General features: G+C 36.7%; 2 protein-coding genes across 4 annotated transcripts in view; one reads left to right on the top strand and one right to left on the bottom strand.

Annotated features, from left to right (window-relative positions):
* The window catches only part of LOC121876679, a 19,389-nt gene extending 6,848 nt beyond the window's left edge, over positions 1-12,541 (top strand). The window contains exons 4-6 of one of the 3 annotated variants that reach the window (XR_006090801.1): positions 961-1,054; positions 6,263-6,484; positions 7,864-12,541. Coding sequence is in view for 2 of the 3 variants with exons in the window: in XM_042382031.1 (XP_042237965.1) it covers positions 961-1,054; positions 6,263-6,484; positions 7,864-7,923 (376 nt within the window). In the remaining variant the exon portion in view is untranslated. The remainder of the gene's footprint in view (positions 1-960; positions 1,055-6,262; positions 6,485-7,863) is intronic. The other 2 variants (XM_042382031.1, XM_042382033.1) reach the window with 2 other exon arrangements.
* Positions 9,393-21,589, bottom strand: LOC121876680 (protein THEM6-like). The gene is made up of 4 exons (XM_042382034.1): positions 21,498-21,589; positions 18,692-18,869; positions 14,156-14,370; positions 9,393-13,559 (listed from the first exon to the last, which is right to left on the bottom strand). The coding sequence occupies exons 2-4, from the start codon at positions 18,828-18,830 to the stop codon at positions 13,326-13,328; spliced, it is 588 nt and encodes a 195-aa protein (XP_042237968.1). The 5' UTR covers positions 18,831-18,869; positions 21,498-21,589; the 3' UTR covers positions 9,393-13,325.

Here is a 21,589-nt window from a genome sequence, read left to right as displayed (position 1 = left end):
TAATTCGATTATTTTATAAATATAGTTAATGATGTTAACTGCTCCATTCGCATCTGGTAACACATTGTGCATGCAGACACACTGAAACACCTTATGGTAAATACTATCTACATTCTACAGAGTAACTGGCAACTCAGGAAGCCAGGGCTACCAACGTCCGCTTTAACTCATGAGTGTTTTCAGAATTCTTGGTCCGGTGTGTCATGCTGTAGGAACCCGTAAAGGTGCAGAATGATATTTTGCTGACTGTACATATAATTATTAAATGTAAAAAGGTAGCACTTACCAGCACTGCAGGCAAAGAATAAAGCATCATAGTAGGTGACAGATGCATGGTAGGTGACACAGGGGTATGGTAGGTGACACAAAGGCATGGTAGGTGACACAGGGGTATGGTAGGTGACACAAAGGCATAGTAGGTGACACAGGGGTATGGTAGGTAACACAGGGGTATGGTAGGTGACACAAAGGCATGGTAGGTGACACAGGCATGGCATGTGACACAGAGGCATGGTAGGTGACACAGGCATGGTAGGTGATGCAGGTGGCCAGATATGTCAATATTTTCCCAGATAATTTTATTTATCTCAGGATTTCCCGAGTTATACTGTAATACATTCCGAGACCATATCCATGCCGAGTTAAATGAAATTCTGAGTTATCAAATGCCGAGGTATCAAGGGTTTACTGTATGTTATAAAGCATCTTTTATCGACAATTAATGGATAATGATGAATTCTGCCAAAGAGATTGAGTGTTGTGTAGATGATTTTCAGTGTTTAATGAATGTAATGTACAGTATTCAGTTACAGATGAATTCAGCACTATTAATCAGATATTTTTTTGCAGGTACAGTATACTGTAATTTAGTTTCTTAATTGTAGTCAGTAGTGTTGTTAACATTTTGTTATTACAGTTGCATTTTGATGTAAAATTTTATCTATTATTTCTTTATTGCAGACAGACAAATGTCAGTTTAAAATGCACTGATTCACTGAATCATACACTGGAAGTTAACGGGCAGACACAGGGACAGGACAGACGTATAGTATATGTAAGTACAGTTATAAGTGGGTTTTTTTAACAGTCTATTAGCTTTCCTCCATTGCATGCAGTAGATTAAGGAAAATACAACTTCAAGAAGAGAAAAAAATGGTAAGGGTCGTTGTGTAAGACTGATGTAGAAATAAACCCCAGAAATTGTGGGATATGGCTTAAAGGATTTTAGTTTGTCTTCACTTTTATTTGTTTGGTACGGTATTGTGTGTATCAGATTTTATTGTCTGTGTTACCCCCCCACCACACACACACATATCAGTGGGTTGATGACTTGACATTCACACACACACACACACATACTACATACTACTACTACTTTTTTTTTTAAAACGTGGCCTCCAGCCTCCCCCAATAGCCACACCTTCGCCACCATTTTATTACCTTAATATTAAATATCCTAATACATAAGTAGCTATCCTATCTGTGTTGAATTAGTTGAGCCGCAGATCTATGCGGCATTCAGTGACTGTAGCCTCATAGTCAATATCTGCAGCAGTTGTCGGAATTGGGGCAGAAGCTCTCGTTCCCCTGAGGCAGAGCAAAGCCAACCGAAGGAGAGAGAAAGACAGCCGACATCTCATCCAGGCTGTAACATAACTTCTGGGCTGCTGCTTCTGTTCGGAGATCACCTCCGCGAGTCTGGCGTAGAAACATCTTGCGCTTGGTCCCATCCCACCAGAGGTTGTGAACACTAGAGGAGTGAAGCTGCTTTGATCAACATTTTGAATTCTCTCCCCATATGCCCTTCTCTTGTCGTTCTCGTTCCTCCTATGTGCAGCATCGAGAGCTAGGTTACGGTGACATGCGGCCATGGGATAAAAAAATCCTGATGTCGAAGAAAGCTTGCTGTCCCCGCGTCCAGAATCCTCGAGCACTGACGTCCACACGGACTTCGTTAGATGTGTTTGAAGTCCTGTGTTGGAAGATCTCACCATCCAATGGAAGGAGGGTCGGTTCTACCATGACATCCCGGCAGATTTCCTTCAACATATTTGCGGTGAGGTCCCTTACCTCGTCATGCCTCATACATATGAAGCCCCCCTTTCTTGCACACCATGGCGTGATCGCCGTCATAGGAAGAGCCACACACGCACTGGGAGGGCAAACCTACTACTGGCCGACCGTACCTTAGAGCAATGGCATCTGTAAATTCTTGTTTATTAAGACTGAAACCATTTGCCCCTATCGGTAACGTAGTTAACCAGTTCGAGGCGCCCACCTCCTGCGCTATAGCTACTTTTTTTTTTAATTTTCTGGTACCTGCAGCAACAGTTGCTGCAACTTATCATTTTGGCAGTGCTGTCGATCTGTCGTAATGGACCTACGAATCTTATTTACTTCACTGGTATCTACCTCCCCTGTTGCATTCTGGGCTATTATGTGGTCTGTGAGGGCTGCCGTGAGCTTAAGTGAATTTTGATATTAGGTGGCAGCAATCTCCTCTGGATTGGTTAGTCCATCCCCCCCAGTCTTGATGGAAGTGCAAGAAGTGCTCTTTCTGCTGGGGTTAAGTCAGGGTGTTTCACTAATTTAGGAATGAAATTGACACTGATAACTTCTTCCAAAGGGTGGAGGACTACTACTACTACTTTGCTGTCACTCGGAATCGAGTATGACGATCATCCAACTATGATACAATGATATGAGTTATTAAGGATGTCACCTAGGTTGGTGAGTTTTAAAGTGACTAAAGAGGCAGAGTCATTCACAGATGTTGCAAATGTGGATGGCTCCATCTACAGTAGTGTAGGAGGGGCAGCGGCAGAGTCTTTCCGGCACTGGGACTGGTCTGCCTTGGTTTGCAGTTGTTCTAATTCAAAAGCATTGACACCTTGTATGGTGATCCTCCAAGCGTTATGGTGTGAAGTGATCGTCTCCCAGGTGAGGGGTCGATTTATCACTTTTTCAGGTTTGTCTTAAGACTATCTTTATACCTTTTCACTTGCCTGCCAGCTTTACGTTTGCTGTTCGTTAGATGACTGTAAAGTAGTTGCTTTGGCAATCTACTGTTGTCCATGCGGGTAACATGGCCAGTCCAACGTAGTTGTTCACGGATAATGGTAGCCTCAATGCTTCTACAGTTGATGTCAAAGAGAATACATGCATTTGTTCTCTTGTCCTCCCAGTGAACCCGGAGGATGGAACGTAGACTACGTTGGTGAAAGTTTTGAGTGCCTTGAGATGCCTCCTGTATGTAACCCATGTCTCATTTCATATAGCAGGGTGGGGAGGACCACTGCTTGATATATGTGCAGCTTTGTAGATAATTTCAGCTCCTTATAGCTGAAGACATGGGTACGGAGTCTCCCAAAGGCTTAAGATGCACATCTGATCCGATGTTGAATCTCTTCATCCATGTCCGTGGTGGTGGACAAGTCGGAGCCGAGATACTGAAAGTGGGTAACATTAGAGAGGGTAGTACCATTAAGCTGGATGGATGGTGGAGGTGTGGCTGAACTAGGGGCAGGCTGAAAGAGAATCTGAGTCTTACGCACATTCACTTCAAAGCCGAAGTGTGCATATGCATCTGCATAGGTGTTCAAGATCTCCTGTAGGTCGTGTTCAGTGTGAGCAACAAGGGTGAGGTCGTCTGCATTCTGAAGTTCAGTATTGGAAGCTGCTGACATCTTTGTTCCTGCCTAGAGTCATCTTATTTTGAAAAGATCCTTCATCCGGTACTCAATGTCCACCCTGCTGGCTAAATTGGCACTGGCACGAGTAAGGAAGGCAGCCAAGAAAATGGAAAAGAGTTGGTGCCAGTACACTTCCTTGTTTTACCCCCATTTGGATGGGGAAGAACTCAGACTGGGTACCATTGTGCAGGACACTGCCGTTCATGCTGTCATGGAGTTGCCTCACAATGGCGATGAATTTTGGCGGGCAACCAAACCGGCTGAGGGTCCGCCAGAGGGCTTCCCTGTTGACCAAGTCGAAGGCCTTGGTTAGGTCGATAAAGGCCATGTACAGGTCATGATGTTGTTCTCTGCACTTTTCCTGTTCTGGTGGGCAGCAAAGATCATGTTAGTGGTGCCACGTGATGGTCTAAAACCACACTGAGATTTTGGGAGGAAGTTTTCCGCCTCAGGTAGTAATCTGTTTAGGAGGACTCGGGTGAAAATCTTGCCAGCTGCGAACAGAAGCGAGATCCCATGGTAGTTGCCACAGTCTGACCGGTCTCCCTTGTTTTTATGAATATTGATGATGGAGGCGTCTATAAGAGCCTGGGGGATTTCCTCCTTTTCCCATATATTCTCCAGGAGTGAGTGGAGATGGCTGGTAGGCAGAGGTCCTCCTGTTTCATATACCTCATCTGGGATTCCATCAGGTCCTGAGGCTTTGTTGTTTTTCATCTGTTTGATGGCAGTAGCTACCTCATCCAGGGATGGAGGATAGTTGAGATGGGTCAGCTCTGGATGCTGAGGGACCTGCTGGGTAGTCAGGACATCCACATCAGTGTTGAAGTTGAGCAGCGAATGGTAGTGCTCTTTCCAGCGCTGAGGGAGCCTTCTTCGTCTTTAATTATGGATGAGTGGAGGGAGCTGTGCCATGAGTGATTGGCCCATAAAATGTTTTAGTGGAATTTAAAAATTTGCACATCTTGTGTTGATCTGCAAGTTTTTGCATTTCACAAGCTTTATTTTTAAACCAGTCGTTCTTTAGTTTGTGAAGTTTGAGCTGGACCGCCGCTTTCTTCTTGCGGAAGGTATCAGTTTTGGTCCAAGACTGAGGGTTTTTCTGCCAGTCATTTAAAGCAGCACGTTTATCATCGACGAGTACTGTACATTGATTTCCAAGCCATTTTTATCAAACCAGTCCTGGTGCATTCTTTCAACCTGGCCAAGGGTCTCTCTGCAGGTTTTTGTCATGACTGTCGAGAATACTCCATTCGGCATTGGGATTTGGTTGTTTGTCGTTGGGTTGTTTATCAGCCCATGTTCAAGATACTCTCTGAAATCATGTGCTACTGCTGGATCCTGCTGACGCTTGGTGTTTAAACCTCTTCTGGAGGTTTGTTGCCTTCGCCGTTTTGGGGCGACGTGAAGTGAGAGCTTGGCTCTGACGAGCCAATGATCAGTGTTGCAGTGGTCTGACCCGTGCATTGCTCGGGTGATGAAGACATCTCGGCAATCTCTTTCGTTGACAATGATGTAGTAGTAGTTGGGGTCTTGTTGGAGTTCTGTAAGCAAGTCTGCCTGATGTGGGGCTCCACCACAGATTTTTCTTTCGGGGTTTACTCCCGTAGCCTTATACCTTTCAAGGTTAATCTGCAAGGCAGCGGGGCAATGGCTGGTAGGCGCCAGGACGTGTCCACATGCCAATGGGCCTATGCGCCATCCCTCTGGGGCCTACTGCTACTCCGAGATCCCCTGATGGTCTATCCTGGGCCCACAAGGCATCCAGTTACCGTGTGTTGCCATGAGGAGGTACAACAGGAGTCTTGATGGTGAAGAGGCTGTGTACTAGCAGGGGAAGACTTATGCAAGTTGCTTCTCTGTTTGCCACGAGGGCTAGCCAGAGGCGGTAGCTGAAAGCGAGAGGAAGCAAGCAGTACTTGTACCTTAACTCTAACATAATGCTGCCACACTAGATGCATTACACCACCCTGTGCACACACACACACACACACACACACACACACACACACACACACACACACACACACACACACACACACACACACACACACACACACACACACACACACACACACACACACACACACACACACACACACACACACACACACAAACACACACACACACCACACACACACACACACACACACACACACACACACACATACACCACACACCACATACACCACACACTACACAAACACACTACACAAACACACACTACACAAACACACACCACACACATACAAACACACTACACACACACACACACACACACACACACACACACACACACACACACACACACACACACACACTTGAACCTCTCCATTTAAAAAAATTGGAGGTGTTCATCTGTAAATTTTTATAAATACTGTACTATAAACATTATCCAGTCTGATGGTTTTGAAATAAAGTTATTGAAGGATTTAAAGGTAAAAGTAAATGTTATTAGAAAATAATAAGGGGTGGCAGGTAACTGAAGAGTATTTGTTAGCATTTATACTTGAGTTGAAAATATACAAAATTTTGTTCCATGTTAAATTTAGGTTAATTTTTGTTTTCAGACAATGACTTTATCTTCACGCTGTGCATGTGTTGATGGCTGCGGCACCCCTATTCTCCCACATGGCATGTCCTTGGGGTCCTTTTTGCTGCTGCTGCTGCTGATTTTTATTGTCACCTATCTGCTTATAGGTTATATATACCGTCGCTTTGTAATAGGGGCACAAGGAATAGAACTCCTGCCACATCTTAGCTTTTGGATGGCATTTCCACTTCTTGTTCAGGTAAGATCTCTCATCATCTATCATAAAGTAACAAAATAAATTTACTTGAGTACAGTACTGTACCCAGGTAATATTTTTGGGTATTTACTTTTTAAAAAGTACTAAAAAATTTTAGCACTTTAATTTCAGTATGCTTTTTTAATACATTTACTCCAATACAATTGAAAAAAATCATTACTCTTTACATGCCCCAATCTAGGAGTTTTAATGTCTGTGGCAAACTAATAATATATTTTTAAATTAATTACCCCCCCCCCCCTTATTGACCATAGTAAAAGAGTTGTGTGGGTGGAGCCGTGAAGGGTACGGTGTGGGTGTGGGGAGACACCATGCGGTGATGTCAGGTCAGGTGGCAGTGACCATGACAACGGACTTTTCTTTTGATCTCCTTGCGTCCATTTGCACCTTGACCACCCACCTCACCTAACCTACCCTCTTATCCTTCCCTTCCCCCATTGAAAGTGTTGGATGGATATATTTTTTAGCCCATTCACTATGCCTGCTATGGTTGTTGGGAGAAGGGTGGCTGAATGTATTCTCTTTTGGACAGCCACATTTTTTTATGTAATTTACTGTGGATTTATTTTAATATTTGAGACAATAATTTTGTTACTTTTTACTTTCAGTACTTGAGTATTTTATGAATTGGATTTTTTTTTCTACTTGAGTACATTGACATTTGGATACTTTTACTTCTACATGAGTAGTATTTTGTCAATGTAACAATACTTTTATTTGACAAAGTCCGGTACTTTTTACAACTCTGATAATATAATGATACATACCTGTACACCTGAATAGAGATCTGTTAATATAGTGATACATACACCTAAATAGAGATCTGTTAATATAGTGATACATACACCTGGATAGAGATCCAAGAGCACAAACCCCCTCAAGTAAAGTCAATTTGATATTATTTTCATAAGATTTTTCAAGAAACATAACCCTTCATAAACTGAGGGCTTTCTGTATGTCTTTCCTGACCATTTCCACCTTCTCTTGATCTAATGGCTCTAGGATATTACTGTAGAATGTAAAAACAAAAGTAAATACAGCAAGATGGTTTATTAATTTAGTTAATAATCTATTTTTTTTTTTCAGAATTCTTGTACAAAGTATCAGATATTTCTACTTCATCTTCAAAATGATGATACGTATAATTAAATGATAATTTTTTTTAATAAATCAAAAAAAAAAATCATAAGAAAATGTGTGGATAAACAGAATAAACAATTCCACTTTGCTGTTTCATGAGATCACACATTACGGACTTACTGTATTATTGATTAATTTATATTAGAGACATTCAATCTCTTTAAGTGATTTTACTGGTTTCATCAACTGGAAATTTTATTTGATATAATGTCTCTTTATAGGATGGTTTTCTCTTCCTCGTTAAATGTGGACAAAATGACGACACTTATGAAAGAATATGAGGGAGATGTTCCTGGAGGTGCTTGGTTCCCTGAGGGCACCTTACAGTGGTGACTGTTCCTTATAATGAGGACTTGGTGACTGCATCCAACAGAGGGAATAAGGTTGTACATAATTCTTAAGTGACTCTTGCCTTCCTGCTTTTGATGAGCTGAAAGAGGAATGCCTTGTGATAATTAGCCTAATGCATTCCATTATAATGAGATTTTTATCCATTTTATAAATGTACATTTAGAAGGTGAACTTTGTGGTATTATATTACTCAGGGATCACTATATACAGTATCTATGTCATATTAAGAAGTCCTATGGTAAAAGGGTAACTTTATTGAAAGACATGACTGTACCAGAAGTCTCTTATGATTATTTTAAAACTTGCTGCCAATTTTTTACCTTTATTCCTTAGGTCAGAGGTTTAAGATTATTGTACATATACTGTATATTTTTTTTACCCCATTTTTTCTTTAGTAAGTAAGTGGTCTTCCTTTGATATCAAAACTTTTTTTATTGGCAAATATACAATATAATTTTAAGTTAAAGTTTAGCAAGGTAGATTCCTAAAATAGATTCATACTATGGTCATGATAAGTGTTTGAATGTTACCTTTAAATTGTTTCTAGTGTTCCATGACTACTTTAATCTCCATGACCTTCTCAGGATTTTCAATGACTGTGAAAACACTGTCTTTAACATAACCCCTGAAACTGGTTCGTTTTCTTTTTGGACTCTACAAATGTACCTACTGGGTAAATTTCTCAAAAGACCTCACATTTATACACCTGTAGACAATAACATTCAGTAGAGTACTTCCTCGTACCCTTAACTAACATATTTAATATACAAAGACAATCAGAGATACTGCATTCTTTCTCTAACACTTCATATACTGTTACTGTGATAACATTACTGATATCACATACAAAATAAATCTCCGTCAACAATCGTGTATTCATTGGGTTTTATCTGATTTGAAACTTCTAGACCCAATTCACCTAATCTGTTCATCTCTTTCTCAGTCATTCTATTATTCTTGTACCTTCAATTGTGATGTCACATTTTTTCTTACTAATCTCTCCTGACTTATTCTCCATATACTGTATACTGTATCAGATTTAAAAAATTTCCTGTTTAAATTAATCTTAATGGGAAGTTGAGAAACTTTCAACCGCCTCAAGTAATTACTTCATAAAGATGGCAACAAAATTGGTAATACAAAATTCATGTAATTGCCCAAAATTACAAAATAGCTCACATACCAGAACAGAAATGGAGAATACATCTAAATGACTCATATATGCTACAACATAAAGATGGCAGCCAAAATAGTATATGAACTACCTTGGGTCCTCCTTAACTACAGTTTCAGGGAGAGAGAGAGAGATAGAGATATTATGGAACTCTTTGAAGATTTTATATCTAACTTTGACATTAGTAAACAATTACCATAATGGACTGGAGAAAATAAACACAAATTGAAGAATTGATGGACATATATTCAGATCCTGCTTATTACACTAATACAAAGCTTAAAATTAAATTGCACTATAAGATGTGGCCAAACACAAGAACATTTAAATTTTGAGATTACATTGTGACATAGATTCAGCGGATTCCATGGTGAAACATTATTGTAATGAGTTCTTAATTACAGTAATACTGCATACTGTAACTGAAAGATAAATGCTGAGAGAAAGGGGGAGAAATCTATTGGTATAACTATTAATACTACCTGAAGAATCTCACTTCAATACACTAAGGCATAGTGAAGATTTCCACTACTGTAATAAATAACACATTTAAGAATTTCCCCTATCATTATTTAACATGAATAAATAACATTAAATTGTTTGTCCTTATAAAGTTAACACTGAGATATTGACAAGTGCCTGAGTTGTGCAATAGAACAATATTGTGCCATATCAGCAGGTTCAATGTTCTACAGTGTTACAGTACTTGACTTATAATGATCTCTCATGTTACTTGAAGGAATGTTTTGTTATGGGACCTGAGATGCACTTTAACTCCTATCCTATAAGTTTACATCCTCTCAGAGGTTAGTACATGATAAAGACGATGATGATATTTTGATAAGTACGATGATGATGATATTTTTTCAGTTTCACTAAAACTGCTTAAGCTAATTTTATTATACACAGATCTTTGAATGCTGCATAAGAAAATTTGATTGATTTGACGAGCTGGTGTTTCTGTATTTGTTTCAATTTACATCAATTTCTTGTTTGACTGAATTATGTACTGTACATTACATTTATTAAAGCTTACGTATTTTAAAACACTTAACAAATACACAACAAAAAACGTCAAGAATTTCCTTTGTTCTACTCATTCACATAAAGACTATGGAAATTATTTAAGCACTGATCTCCTTCTTACACATTAATACATGTACACATAGAGTATACCACCTAAAAACTTAATACTGTATTCAAATTTGGTTGATATTAAGCCGAATCCCAACTGGCAGCACATAAAGAATATGCCAACACACAATAGCCAACAAAGGATTTAAATGTGATAACTGCCACACTGTATTTCCCCCTACAAAACATTAACCCTTTCACTATGGGAATGCCAATTTTAAAATTTATTTGGCTAGCATTAGACTATTTTATTCAGCAGAGAGAGACCCCCATGTACAAGGAGTTCATATAACTACAATAGTAAATGCTTGTCCACCAGGCTACTTTATAGAATTTGATATTTAATAAAAAAAACAAGGGACATTCAAGTTAAAAACAAACTAAATAAGAAGACCAATGCCAAAATAGCTAATAAGTGGTAAATGGCAAAATAATTACATACTTAAAATTAATAATTAAATAAATATTTATAAGTACTTACCATGTTTTAGATGTCAACTTGGTTTATCAAGTACAATAATAATCATGTGCTTGATTGCTACCATGTTTACATTAACACCTCAACATGGCACCATTTTTGGTAATGATCCCTGATACTGATATTCAACACTTGTCTCCATGAACTGGTGGTCATTAGTCTGTACCTTTTTGTATTAAAGACAGTGTGCTATTCTTCGGTAAATCTCACTCTTAGTTTAACTGAAATGTATTGTCAGCTGAAGAAACTGATAAATGAATTTTGATACATTGTTGTTTTATTATAAAATTAAATTATAATTCTATTGAAATGTGTTTAAATCAACCTAGATCTTACCCATAAGTTACTACAGTATTTGTTCTTCTATAGACTAGACAGATCAATATATTGGATGTTGCTTGACGCAGGTAATAGTGTACGAAAAAGTGCACAGGTTTTTATACAGTCAGTTCTCGTGTAATGCCGTAGTTGTGTTTTTATAATACATGTTTTAGTTCCATAATATCATTCATTAATCGAAAAAAAAATATGAAAAGGGGGAAGATGCTTTTTAAAGTGTGTTAGTCTACATTGCTAGGTGATAGAAAACAGTGCCATGGAGGAGGGTGGAGAATTAAAATTATGAAATAATACGTAGCAGAATGTGTCACTTAAATGCTTTTAATGATAAAACTTTTTAAATAAAAATTTTAACCTTAAATAATATAAAAAACTTGTTAAAACGTTTTAACATTCACCACAAAAAGCGAAGGCTGCTGCTTGGGACTTGTGGTAGTGGAAGAGAAGGTAAAGTTAATCTGAAGACAGATTCAAGAGTACTGTACACTACATGTAATAGTTGTTTTTTCACTTCACTTCCACTAACCAGAATGTTTCACACCCAATTAATAACAATAAAGTGGATACTAAGGTAAAGTACAGTCTGCAATAACACGTCCGATATGCATGGAAAATAAACAAAGACTGAAATGCGTGGGCAGCATCCCGCCTTTTGTGTTGCTATGCCGAGGCAGCCACGTAACCAGTTATTCCTACCAGAGTAACATACAGTAGTTACATTTACTCAATTGCGTTATATCTAATTCGCATCTGTGTTGTTAAAAATGTGTTCTTAACACATTCATCACGTTATAATAACACACGTTTTCGGAGAACTGACTGGTTGGGAAAACATTTTACATCCATCCTAAACTTACAACCATTTGGTCTAAAACTTTAATTCCTATTCTTTGATAAAAATTTACCACTCGACCAAATGCCAGTGCAACCATTAAAAGTTTTCCAAGTACAGTACTGTACAACTGTATATAATATTAAACCCTTCTTCTAATAACATAAACCTTCCTAACTTATCGAGCTGGAGCCAGGATCTTCCTTGTCTAGGTTCCAAGATGATCCTTAGAAACCAAAAACCATTTCCAATGACCAAGTGATTGGCAATTATCTTAAAGGTAGTCTTAACCCTTTGGATGTGCTGTGCAGCTGCAGTTGAATGACACATGAATATAATCAAATGCAGGGTTTTAATTTTCTGTACGTCTATCAAGAAATGCACCCCCAACAACCCCTTCCCTCCAGGCAGACGAATGTCTGTCGCTGTTGTCATACAGTGATGACTTCACTCATAAACAATAACTCGCTCAGATAATTGCCAGCACCTACACTGATACACTTACAGTATTTGCTTCTCATTTTAATATTGTAAGGTGATGCTTTGTAAGTGTATGTCATTTATCATAATATACATAAATAAAGGTATAAAGTACTGTATTATGATAATATACAATGTATCTTACATTTGTTTATGAGTTGTCAGAGTGTAGCTTCATGGTGTACAGTACAGTAGATTTAAATCTGGATATTTTTTATCCCAATATTGTTTGACTTCCCATTATTTTTCTTATGTCATAGTACAAATATAAGTTGAGTAATTGCACTGCTTTGTTTGCTTTACCAGAAATCAAAGGACATGACAAAATATTTGTTCAAGGGTGTATCTAATAAATTGTTTTATTTCTAATGCCACAGTAACTTTTTAAGAATTGTTGGGTATGGAAACTTCATAGTTTTATCTTGGTTAAAAAGTAGTAAAATAGTATGGGTTACCAATTCCATATTTTTCTGGGAACTGACACTCCTTGAAAATGTAACTTGAAAACAAAATATGCATCCAAAGGGTTAAAAGAAGGATCCATATAAGATTTTACATGCTGTAACATATATCCTGTTGCATAAGCCTTGGATAGTACTCATGCTAAAGCAAACTTAAACATTGCTACAGAATTACAGACATGTTATAGTCTCAATGAAAATCCTCAAAATAAATCCATCACTTGGCTTTAAGTGGTAAACTTCTACCTCCAATATTTCTCTTTCAAGGGTTCGGGTTGTTGCAGGAGAGTTGTACTAAATGTTTAAATTAATGTCTGCTATTATTTGGGGTTAGCTTGAATTACAGCCCACAGACTCAATGAAGATAATCAAGAGTTTCCTCTGATCAAAGTCAAATAATAAATACAGTACAGGTTAAGTAATCACACACAAGATTACTTGAGTTTTTTTAGGTTCTGACTACTTTGTTCATTATACTGTATCCAAGACAGTAAATCACTTGGTGCTTCTGGTCGTACAGGACTCTCAGAAAGGACAGCAGATAATATTCCCTCAGCATTTGAACCTACCACCGCTAACTTGACGTAAGCAGTTGCTCGGAGAAAGTTATCATGTATGGTCTCGAAATCTTGACGGTAGTATAGATTTCTCTCATCCCAATATACAAGCTGTGTGTAAATAAATAAATTATCCACATACTACAGTATTCATGTACAGGGTATCTATATGAGACATTATTCCACCTAGGAACATCCCTTGGAGGGAAGAGAATGTACAAAAGCCTACAGATCATTTTGACTTGCATAGAATTCTTGCCTAATCTACTCCACACGTTTTATATATATATATATATATATATATATATATATATATATATATATATATATATATATATATATATATATATATATATATATATATATATATATATATATATATATATATATATATATATATATATATATATATATATATATATTTCATGTAGATCCACAATGAAAACGTGGATAAGATAGATCTTGATAAAATCACAAGGGAAAAGGGAAACAACGGAGCACCTTAGCTTTCGTCTTTATTCAAGACATCTTCAGAGGCCTCTGAAGATGTCTTGAATAAAGATAATATATATATATATATATATATATATATATATATATATATATATATATATATATATATATATATATATATATATATATATATATATATTATGAACCAGCTACAGTACAGTATATTTGAAAATTGGAAAAAGTTTTGAACTCACTTGAGAATGGAGCATGTAGGGCATAAACAGGTACACAGGCTTGCGATATCTAATTGTGCTTGCAGCCACTAGCAGTTTTGTGTTTTTCCTTGTCAAGGCTTGAAAGATTCCAGCACGGATACAGTGGTTCACTCTCCCAAAGTCCATAGCACGGAGATAGCGGGCATTGTTTATATGGTTCAGCAAGAAGTCTATGTCTCGAGTTGTACATATTCCTATATTTGAAAATAAGAATCCATCAGTACCTTAAGCACAGTACTGTACATTTTTTAATTCATAAAAAATACACAATCATCGAAACAGAAATATAAATTGATCCTAATCTGGGCCCATTTACAGTAGGCTACTGGGCACTGCTAATCTGCACAGCCTGTCATAACCCAATGTCCCACCAAGAGAGTTGCCAAGATGAATAAATTTCAAACATATTTTTGTACTTGACATCGTAAAATTTACCCCTTGTGTTCGGGTTCCCCTCCGAGCTGAATAAAATCGCCTAGTGTTAGCCAAATACAATATATTAAAAGTGGTGTATGCTGTAGTGAAGGGGGTTAAGAAAAATATGTGGCTGACTGATTATGAAATACTGGTATTGAATAAGGAAATAATATTTTAAATATTTGTTTTTATATATTTTAGATTACTGTACTTGCAGGAGGTCAATACGTGTTTTAGATTATATATAAAAGAGGAGCAGAGGAAGAAGCTTGCAAGTCTGGCTGGGTGATGCAATCTGGACCAAGAGTTATGTAGTCCAGGAACTTACTGTACTTAATCTTACTGCTAGTCTATGAGTCTGTGCATGTGACTCACAAAATTTTTGTTGGTGTTATGATGAACGACTGCACCAGTACTGTAAAAGGGATTTGGGTTAGGTAAGAATCTGTTCAAAAGATGGCGCTGGCCATCAAAGTCTGAGGTATAGGACTAGACTGTCCTAGTACAGTACTAAAGTATGTGGAGCCCTGTGATTGGTCCTGGTCAGAAGATCTAGTGGGCTTTAGAGTTAAAGAGTAATAGCCATGAAGTCAACATCTGGTCTCCCAAACCGTAAGTAACTTGTGTTATTGTACTCTTACTGCTCCAGAGTGATTAGCTATTATATTGTGGTGCTCAGGACTTACTGTTAAAGAGGGATTTATTGAACTGTTCATTTATTTTTATTTGTGAGCTTTATGTTTTCAGTTTTGTTTTGTATAGATTTTGTAAAGGGTATAAAGTTTATGTCATCAGTTATTAGTTACCAGTATACTTTTTAAATTACTTATGTTTGAACCTTTAAGATAATTTTCCTTGCTTAAAATAAGATAGGTTGGAAAGTTTTGTTGGTCGGGTAAAAAAACTCGCCTTGCATCGTAAGTCAGGGATTTTATCACAGTTTTCTGCTTTATAAAAGTATTTATAGTGATATGCTAGTAGGGAAACAGATTCAGATGAACAAGATAACTTATCAGCCCCCTGTTCAACTACTACTGGCTTATAAATTAAATAATACAGGGTATACTGTACAGATTTTTTTATAGGTGTTATCAGTACTGTAATATAAAGCAATAATATTCCACTGGTATATACAGTCCATGTGTTTTCTATTATGTCTCAGCTTGGCCCTGTACGATTAATGTTTCTATTTGAATTACTAAAATACTTCTGCTAATTTGTATTCTATGGGTAATTCAGGATGTTGAATTAGTAAGGTTCAAGTGTATTGTACACTAATATCCTGATTAATCGTCAAATCACACAATTTGCAACCGATTCATAAAACTCTTTCTCTACATACCTGTTCTACATGATTTCTACAGATCCTTTAACATTACCTTCCACTTTTTATTTAATTTATCATTTCGCCACTTATCAGCTTAGTACCGGGAGGAAACCTGTGATATTTGGTAGGGTCACATTGGATAACACCATTCCCACATGTGTCCCAGGCAAGGAATCGAACCCAGGAGGTAATGGTGAGATACATATGTTATTGCTGTACCACCAACACCATATTACCCCAGAGATAATTATTTCATGATATTTCTAACATTTACATTTCTGATCAAATTATGAACAACATTATGGAAAGAAGTTATAATACAGTGTATTGAGATCTGTTTGAGACTTACAAGATATCCCTAAACCAAATCTGGTTAAAGTTCAATGCATTTTATTTGAGGTTTTGTCTTCACAACTCCTGGATGTATAGATGTACAGTATTTAGTCCCCCAATTGAGACGTCCATTTTCTCACCGCTTCGGTATGCCCAAGTCTTCCGTTTTCTCTCATGTACCTCCGAGACTGTGATATTCCTTAGTATCTCATATCATGTTATGAAATTTGAAATTGCAATTGAATGCAAACATGTTAGATCAAATTATATATGTCTGATTACAGACGAAACATTCAAGATCCCTTGTGAGTAATGTTGAAAGCTTCAACTGTATTTATTGTTAGTAAAATTGTCAAACAAGTTAGGGTAGAGTCTACTAGTAGAAGTGGCGAATCCTTAACATCGTCCTTGGGGATGCCCTGAGTTTCCAACTGATACTGAAGTTAGATAATTTTGATTCCCAATCATCAGAGAATCTGATATTTGTATTGAAATTGTCAGTTTTATATTTTAGAAAGTAATTAATCTCCTGCAAAGAATATGTCGGTCTTCTTATCTCCAAGATCTAACAGCAAACTCTCAGTAGGCCCTTGTCTGTATTTTGATGAGGTCGTAAGAAAGACGTTCTCAGCTTGTGCATTTGACGTCCATTTCACTATTGCCTGGCAAGCTCGAACTCTGATTAGATTGTAAACAATACCGGTAGACATAAGAAATTAATTTGACCCATGACACCAATCTTCAAAGCCAAATGTACAGCAACTGATTTAAATTAAATGTATGTCAATGCGTTTAGTGGCCAGTTACCTGGTATATAAATGCGTGCGCAAGGGACAGCGTCACTTTTTGATGCTCCCTAATCGTATCTCAGGCACAGTGTATTGTAGCTGAATACCTGCAACTACCGGGGATCAGTGGCTGCCTACCAGTGAGATGTCCAAAACAGGATGTTTCTAATTCAGTGAGATTAAGTTCAGAGAGAGTAACGCGCCCTGGGAGCCACACCCAGGAAGATGAGTTCTCTAGTCGTGCACTGGAGTGGAGTCCAACCGATGCTAATAGCGTGCTTCATTTGTTGTAGTAAACACCAGTGAATAACCCTGGTGTACTAATCTCAATTATATGTGCAAAGTAGTGTTCTTGTATATGACTGTGGTTATTTAGCAGAAATATAATTGTCCCAGTTGAGTATGGATACCATAAATATTGCAATTACCAGTATTCAAGTTTTTTATATGACATCTGGTACATGTCCCATGTTGTTCACTCAGAAATAACATGGTTACAATTAATGCATTAATATATGTGCTATTAGCAAGTGTGTAAAATTACCATCTTTATTGTCAAAGAAATAATATAATACCCTTAAGGAGGTATAAAATGTTGAATGTTAATTGAAGATCTACTGTATTTTGTTACTTATAAAGTAAGATTTAGTGGTCCATTCTTGTCTGAGTGTGTTCAAATTGTCATCTTATTCACATTTGACTTGAATAAATATTGATTTGGTATATTGTGAGTATCACCACTCTTTCCCTTTAACAATTGCTTCTCAGAAAATAAACACTGTAACCCACGTGTCTAAAAGCTTGTTTACCAAGCTACCTAAAATTTTTAATGATATCAGTTATATTCTAATAAAAGCTTGGGTGGTGGCAGTCTACCTTATAATTATAATAATTATACTAATAAGTGTTGTGAAAGAATAATATGTTTTTCCCAGGTTAATCCATTGCATAGAATATAACTAAGCCCTGATAATAATTGAAAGAAGTACTAAGAAAATAAGATAATTGTACATTGAAAGAAATAAACACTAAGTAAGAAAAGTAAAATAAAGAAAAGAAAATACTGTAATATAACAGAAAAGAAAAGAGTAACAGAACAATAAAATGATATATAAAAGAAAAAACTCATCTTACACATAATAATTAATAAAACAAAACAAATAAATCAAGATTTCCACCTCCCTTACAATGCATGGGCAGATAGTAACAGTAAATAAGTCCCCAGGGATACCAGGACAAGACAAAGATTAAATCAAGAGTTATATATAACAGATAGGATAATAATGTAGCATGGGAGGTAAGTGAAAATATGAGGAAAAAATAAAGATGGAAATGAAAGAAGTACTGCATGAAATAATGCTAAAAGTGTTAAGAAGCAGTTTACAATACTGATACTGACTCTAGACCTAAAAATAAAATATGAATTTCAAATGAGACTGTACAAGTACTAAGATGAGAAAAGACGTACAGCACTGTACAGGGTATCCATTTGTATGTGAAGAAAAAAAGGTTTAATAAAATTATGATTTGCAGGTTTAATGCATAAGTAATTGCACAAAAATAGATGATGTACAGTACTGTAATTAGAAAATCACTTTACCATAATACTTACACTGTAGTTTTAATATTTCAAAAGAAAGAATCTCTTACCATAGAGTTTTGATGGTGCTAAGACATGAATTCTGGATGAAAAAAACTTGGAGTGAATTCCAAATATGAAAGTTTTTAGAAAGTATCCAAGGTCAAGTGTTACTAGCAGGCCAAGAGCAACAGTGTACAATTCGACCATCTTTTAATGGTCTGCTTACCAAAAGCTTTCTCTCATAACCTGCAATATAAACAAAACATGTTAAAAAGTGAAGAGTAATACAGTATTCATACTAAAAATATTAGTAGGCCTCAGATGCACTTGTACAAACACTCAACAGTGGCAGATCCAGAGGGGTTTGATGAAACTCCCCTTTTAACAAAAGACTCGCCGCCTCCTCCTCCTCATTGTCAAGGTTTATGAAGCAGGGTTAAGATACTAAATTATTTGTTATATTTATCAAAAACTTGGGCCAAACAGTGTACAAAGAAGGCGACAAAGGATCTCATGAAGGAGTTTGTGAGGTTCTGGTGCAATAGAGTTTACTTACTGTAGTTGTGATTTCACTATATAGATGATAATTATCCTGATGGAGGAATGGGGAGGTAGACAGAAGGTACCTGCTAGGTGGGCTAGGGGGCTACTACAGTATTAAGTAAGGTAGGGGCTAGGGGGCAGCTAGAAGGCTAAAGGCAGCTCAGGGGGGAATGGGTCCTTGGGTGACTGAATTGATGGTCGAAGTCAATCTCAAGTGACTGTCAGGTCAGTAACTGACCATTAAGCAAACATCAAGGAACAAAACTTTATAAAAATTTCCTATTTCTGTTACCTTGGCTATCAGGTGACATGTTGTATCTAACCAAGGAGTCTATTCTCTAGTAGGATGGCTCACTCATAATGGTGGCATTGCCAAGCAATTGCTAAGTATAAAACACATTAAGCCCATTGTGCCTTACATGATATTGTGCAATAGCACCAGATTATTCAATAAAACAATTTATATAATTATAGTCAGTAGGTTATTGACATCCAACTTTAGACATCTAGAAATAATTTCTCAAAGCAACAAATTGATTATTTTGCAGAAAACTATACTGTATTGTAATTATTTGCCTACTTAAAGGAATATACTCCCTTCAGTTCTTCAGTAAGAGCAATGGTGATAGCTACAGATTTACAACAGTTTTACACCATTAAATAGAAAAAATCACCAACAATTTACCAATTGTGGTTGTTTTGAACAGGTAACTATTTTAGTGATATAAAGAATACCATTGTTTTTACAAAGTGGTAACTGTGTTGGCAATGACACCACTTTTTCACATTTTATTTTTTGCTTGCTAGTTTATTGATGACTAACGTTTTATAAAAAAAAGTACAGCATTGAACAGCTTCAAAAATACACAACTACCAATGTACTGTATTATGTTGTTGGAAATTTGAAAGTGGATGTTTTAAGATTAGGTTACTAAAGTGGAAACAGTTTGAAGATCAAGCTGCAGTGTAGTCTTCCAAATCTGAATAATAGTGATAATATTTTTCAGTGAAATTCTCATATATAAAACTATACAGGTACTGCATGTAGTTCAGCATGAATATAGGGGCTTTTGTGTAGACTATGTACTGTACTGTAATTTCTAGTGGCTGATCTTGACATTTACAAAGGGGTGTGTGGCCCACTGAATGCCCCCCCCCACCACCCCCCCCCCCCAAAAAAATCTGATTAACTATCTTATTTAATACCCTAACTACAAGAAACCCCCAATATTATACAATACTACTTTAAAAAAGTTAAATGGTTCAAAAACAACAAAAAACAACCTATCTACTCTACTGTAATTTACTACCTAATTACTGTAATATAGCACCTCTAACACATTAAAAAAATAATAAAACACAATTTTGGTACATTTCCTTAAAGGGGTAAACAGAAAGAAAGTTCCAAGACCATGAACTTTATAACCTTCAAAATAGAATTAGGACATCCATGTTTATATTCTACACAAAACTGGAACACTCTAACATCCTTCACACATGCAGCTTTGTAAACTAAATATTCATATAAAAGCTGTAACTCTACTTCTTAAATTTACTGATAAGATTGTTCTGATACACGGTGTGTAAATCTGGCATGGGAACATAGAAAATTGGTAAAATTTCACTTGTTGCCACTATAGAAATCCAAGTTAAAACTACAGTTTTCCAATGGTTTTTGATGTGTTATGAACGAATTTGACCTTCATTTCTGGTGTAAATCAATAGTTTCTCAGAATCTAGAGATCTGCGATAAAAATCAAGGTAAAAAGTGTTCAAAACACATCGAAAACTATCGGAAAATCAAAACCCCACACTAACCTAACCTACCGGCTGGCTCCACTGTCGTCTGATGCTCTGGATGTGTAGCGCCACATACGAACATACTTAATACAATTTTAAATATCTCGCTTAAATGTAATTTGCGCCAGAAATGACATTAAATAAAGTGTCTTAGAATTGTCAAAATTACTGATTACAACTATTAAATTCCTGAGATTCGTTTTGTGGCAAAAATTTAAATACCGGAAAACTAATAACCTTACCAGTGGCGACGAGGCTAAGATATACAGTACAATATATACTTTTCGTCCATATTTTGTCATTTCCTTTTAAGAGACAGAAATACATCTATTGACACTCATGCTGGAGGTTATAACAGACTAAGTAATTTTTATAGCAGACGACCTGATCAAAGAATGGAATTTTTGGTTCACGTCGTCTGCTGTCAAATATTACGGTATGGTTCAATTAGCATAAGTCTCCACTACGGCTGTCAGTCATTAAAACTAACAAAATGTCTTCCCTTTTTCAACATCTTATCAATATACCTACCTAACACAACAGAGAAGACCGAGTGCTGTTGGTTCACTTAACCTCTCGGTCCTTATGGTATATTCGTCTATTTGTTTACGAGATGACGCAAC

This window comes from Homarus americanus, unplaced genomic scaffold (assembly GCF_018991925.1).
Source record: "Homarus americanus isolate GMGI-L3 unplaced genomic scaffold, GMGI_Hamer_2.0 scaffold28, whole genome shotgun sequence".
Classification (NCBI taxonomy): Eukaryota; Metazoa; Arthropoda; class Malacostraca; order Decapoda; family Nephropidae; genus Homarus; species Homarus americanus.
This window is presented reverse-complemented; position numbering and strand designations above follow the sequence as displayed.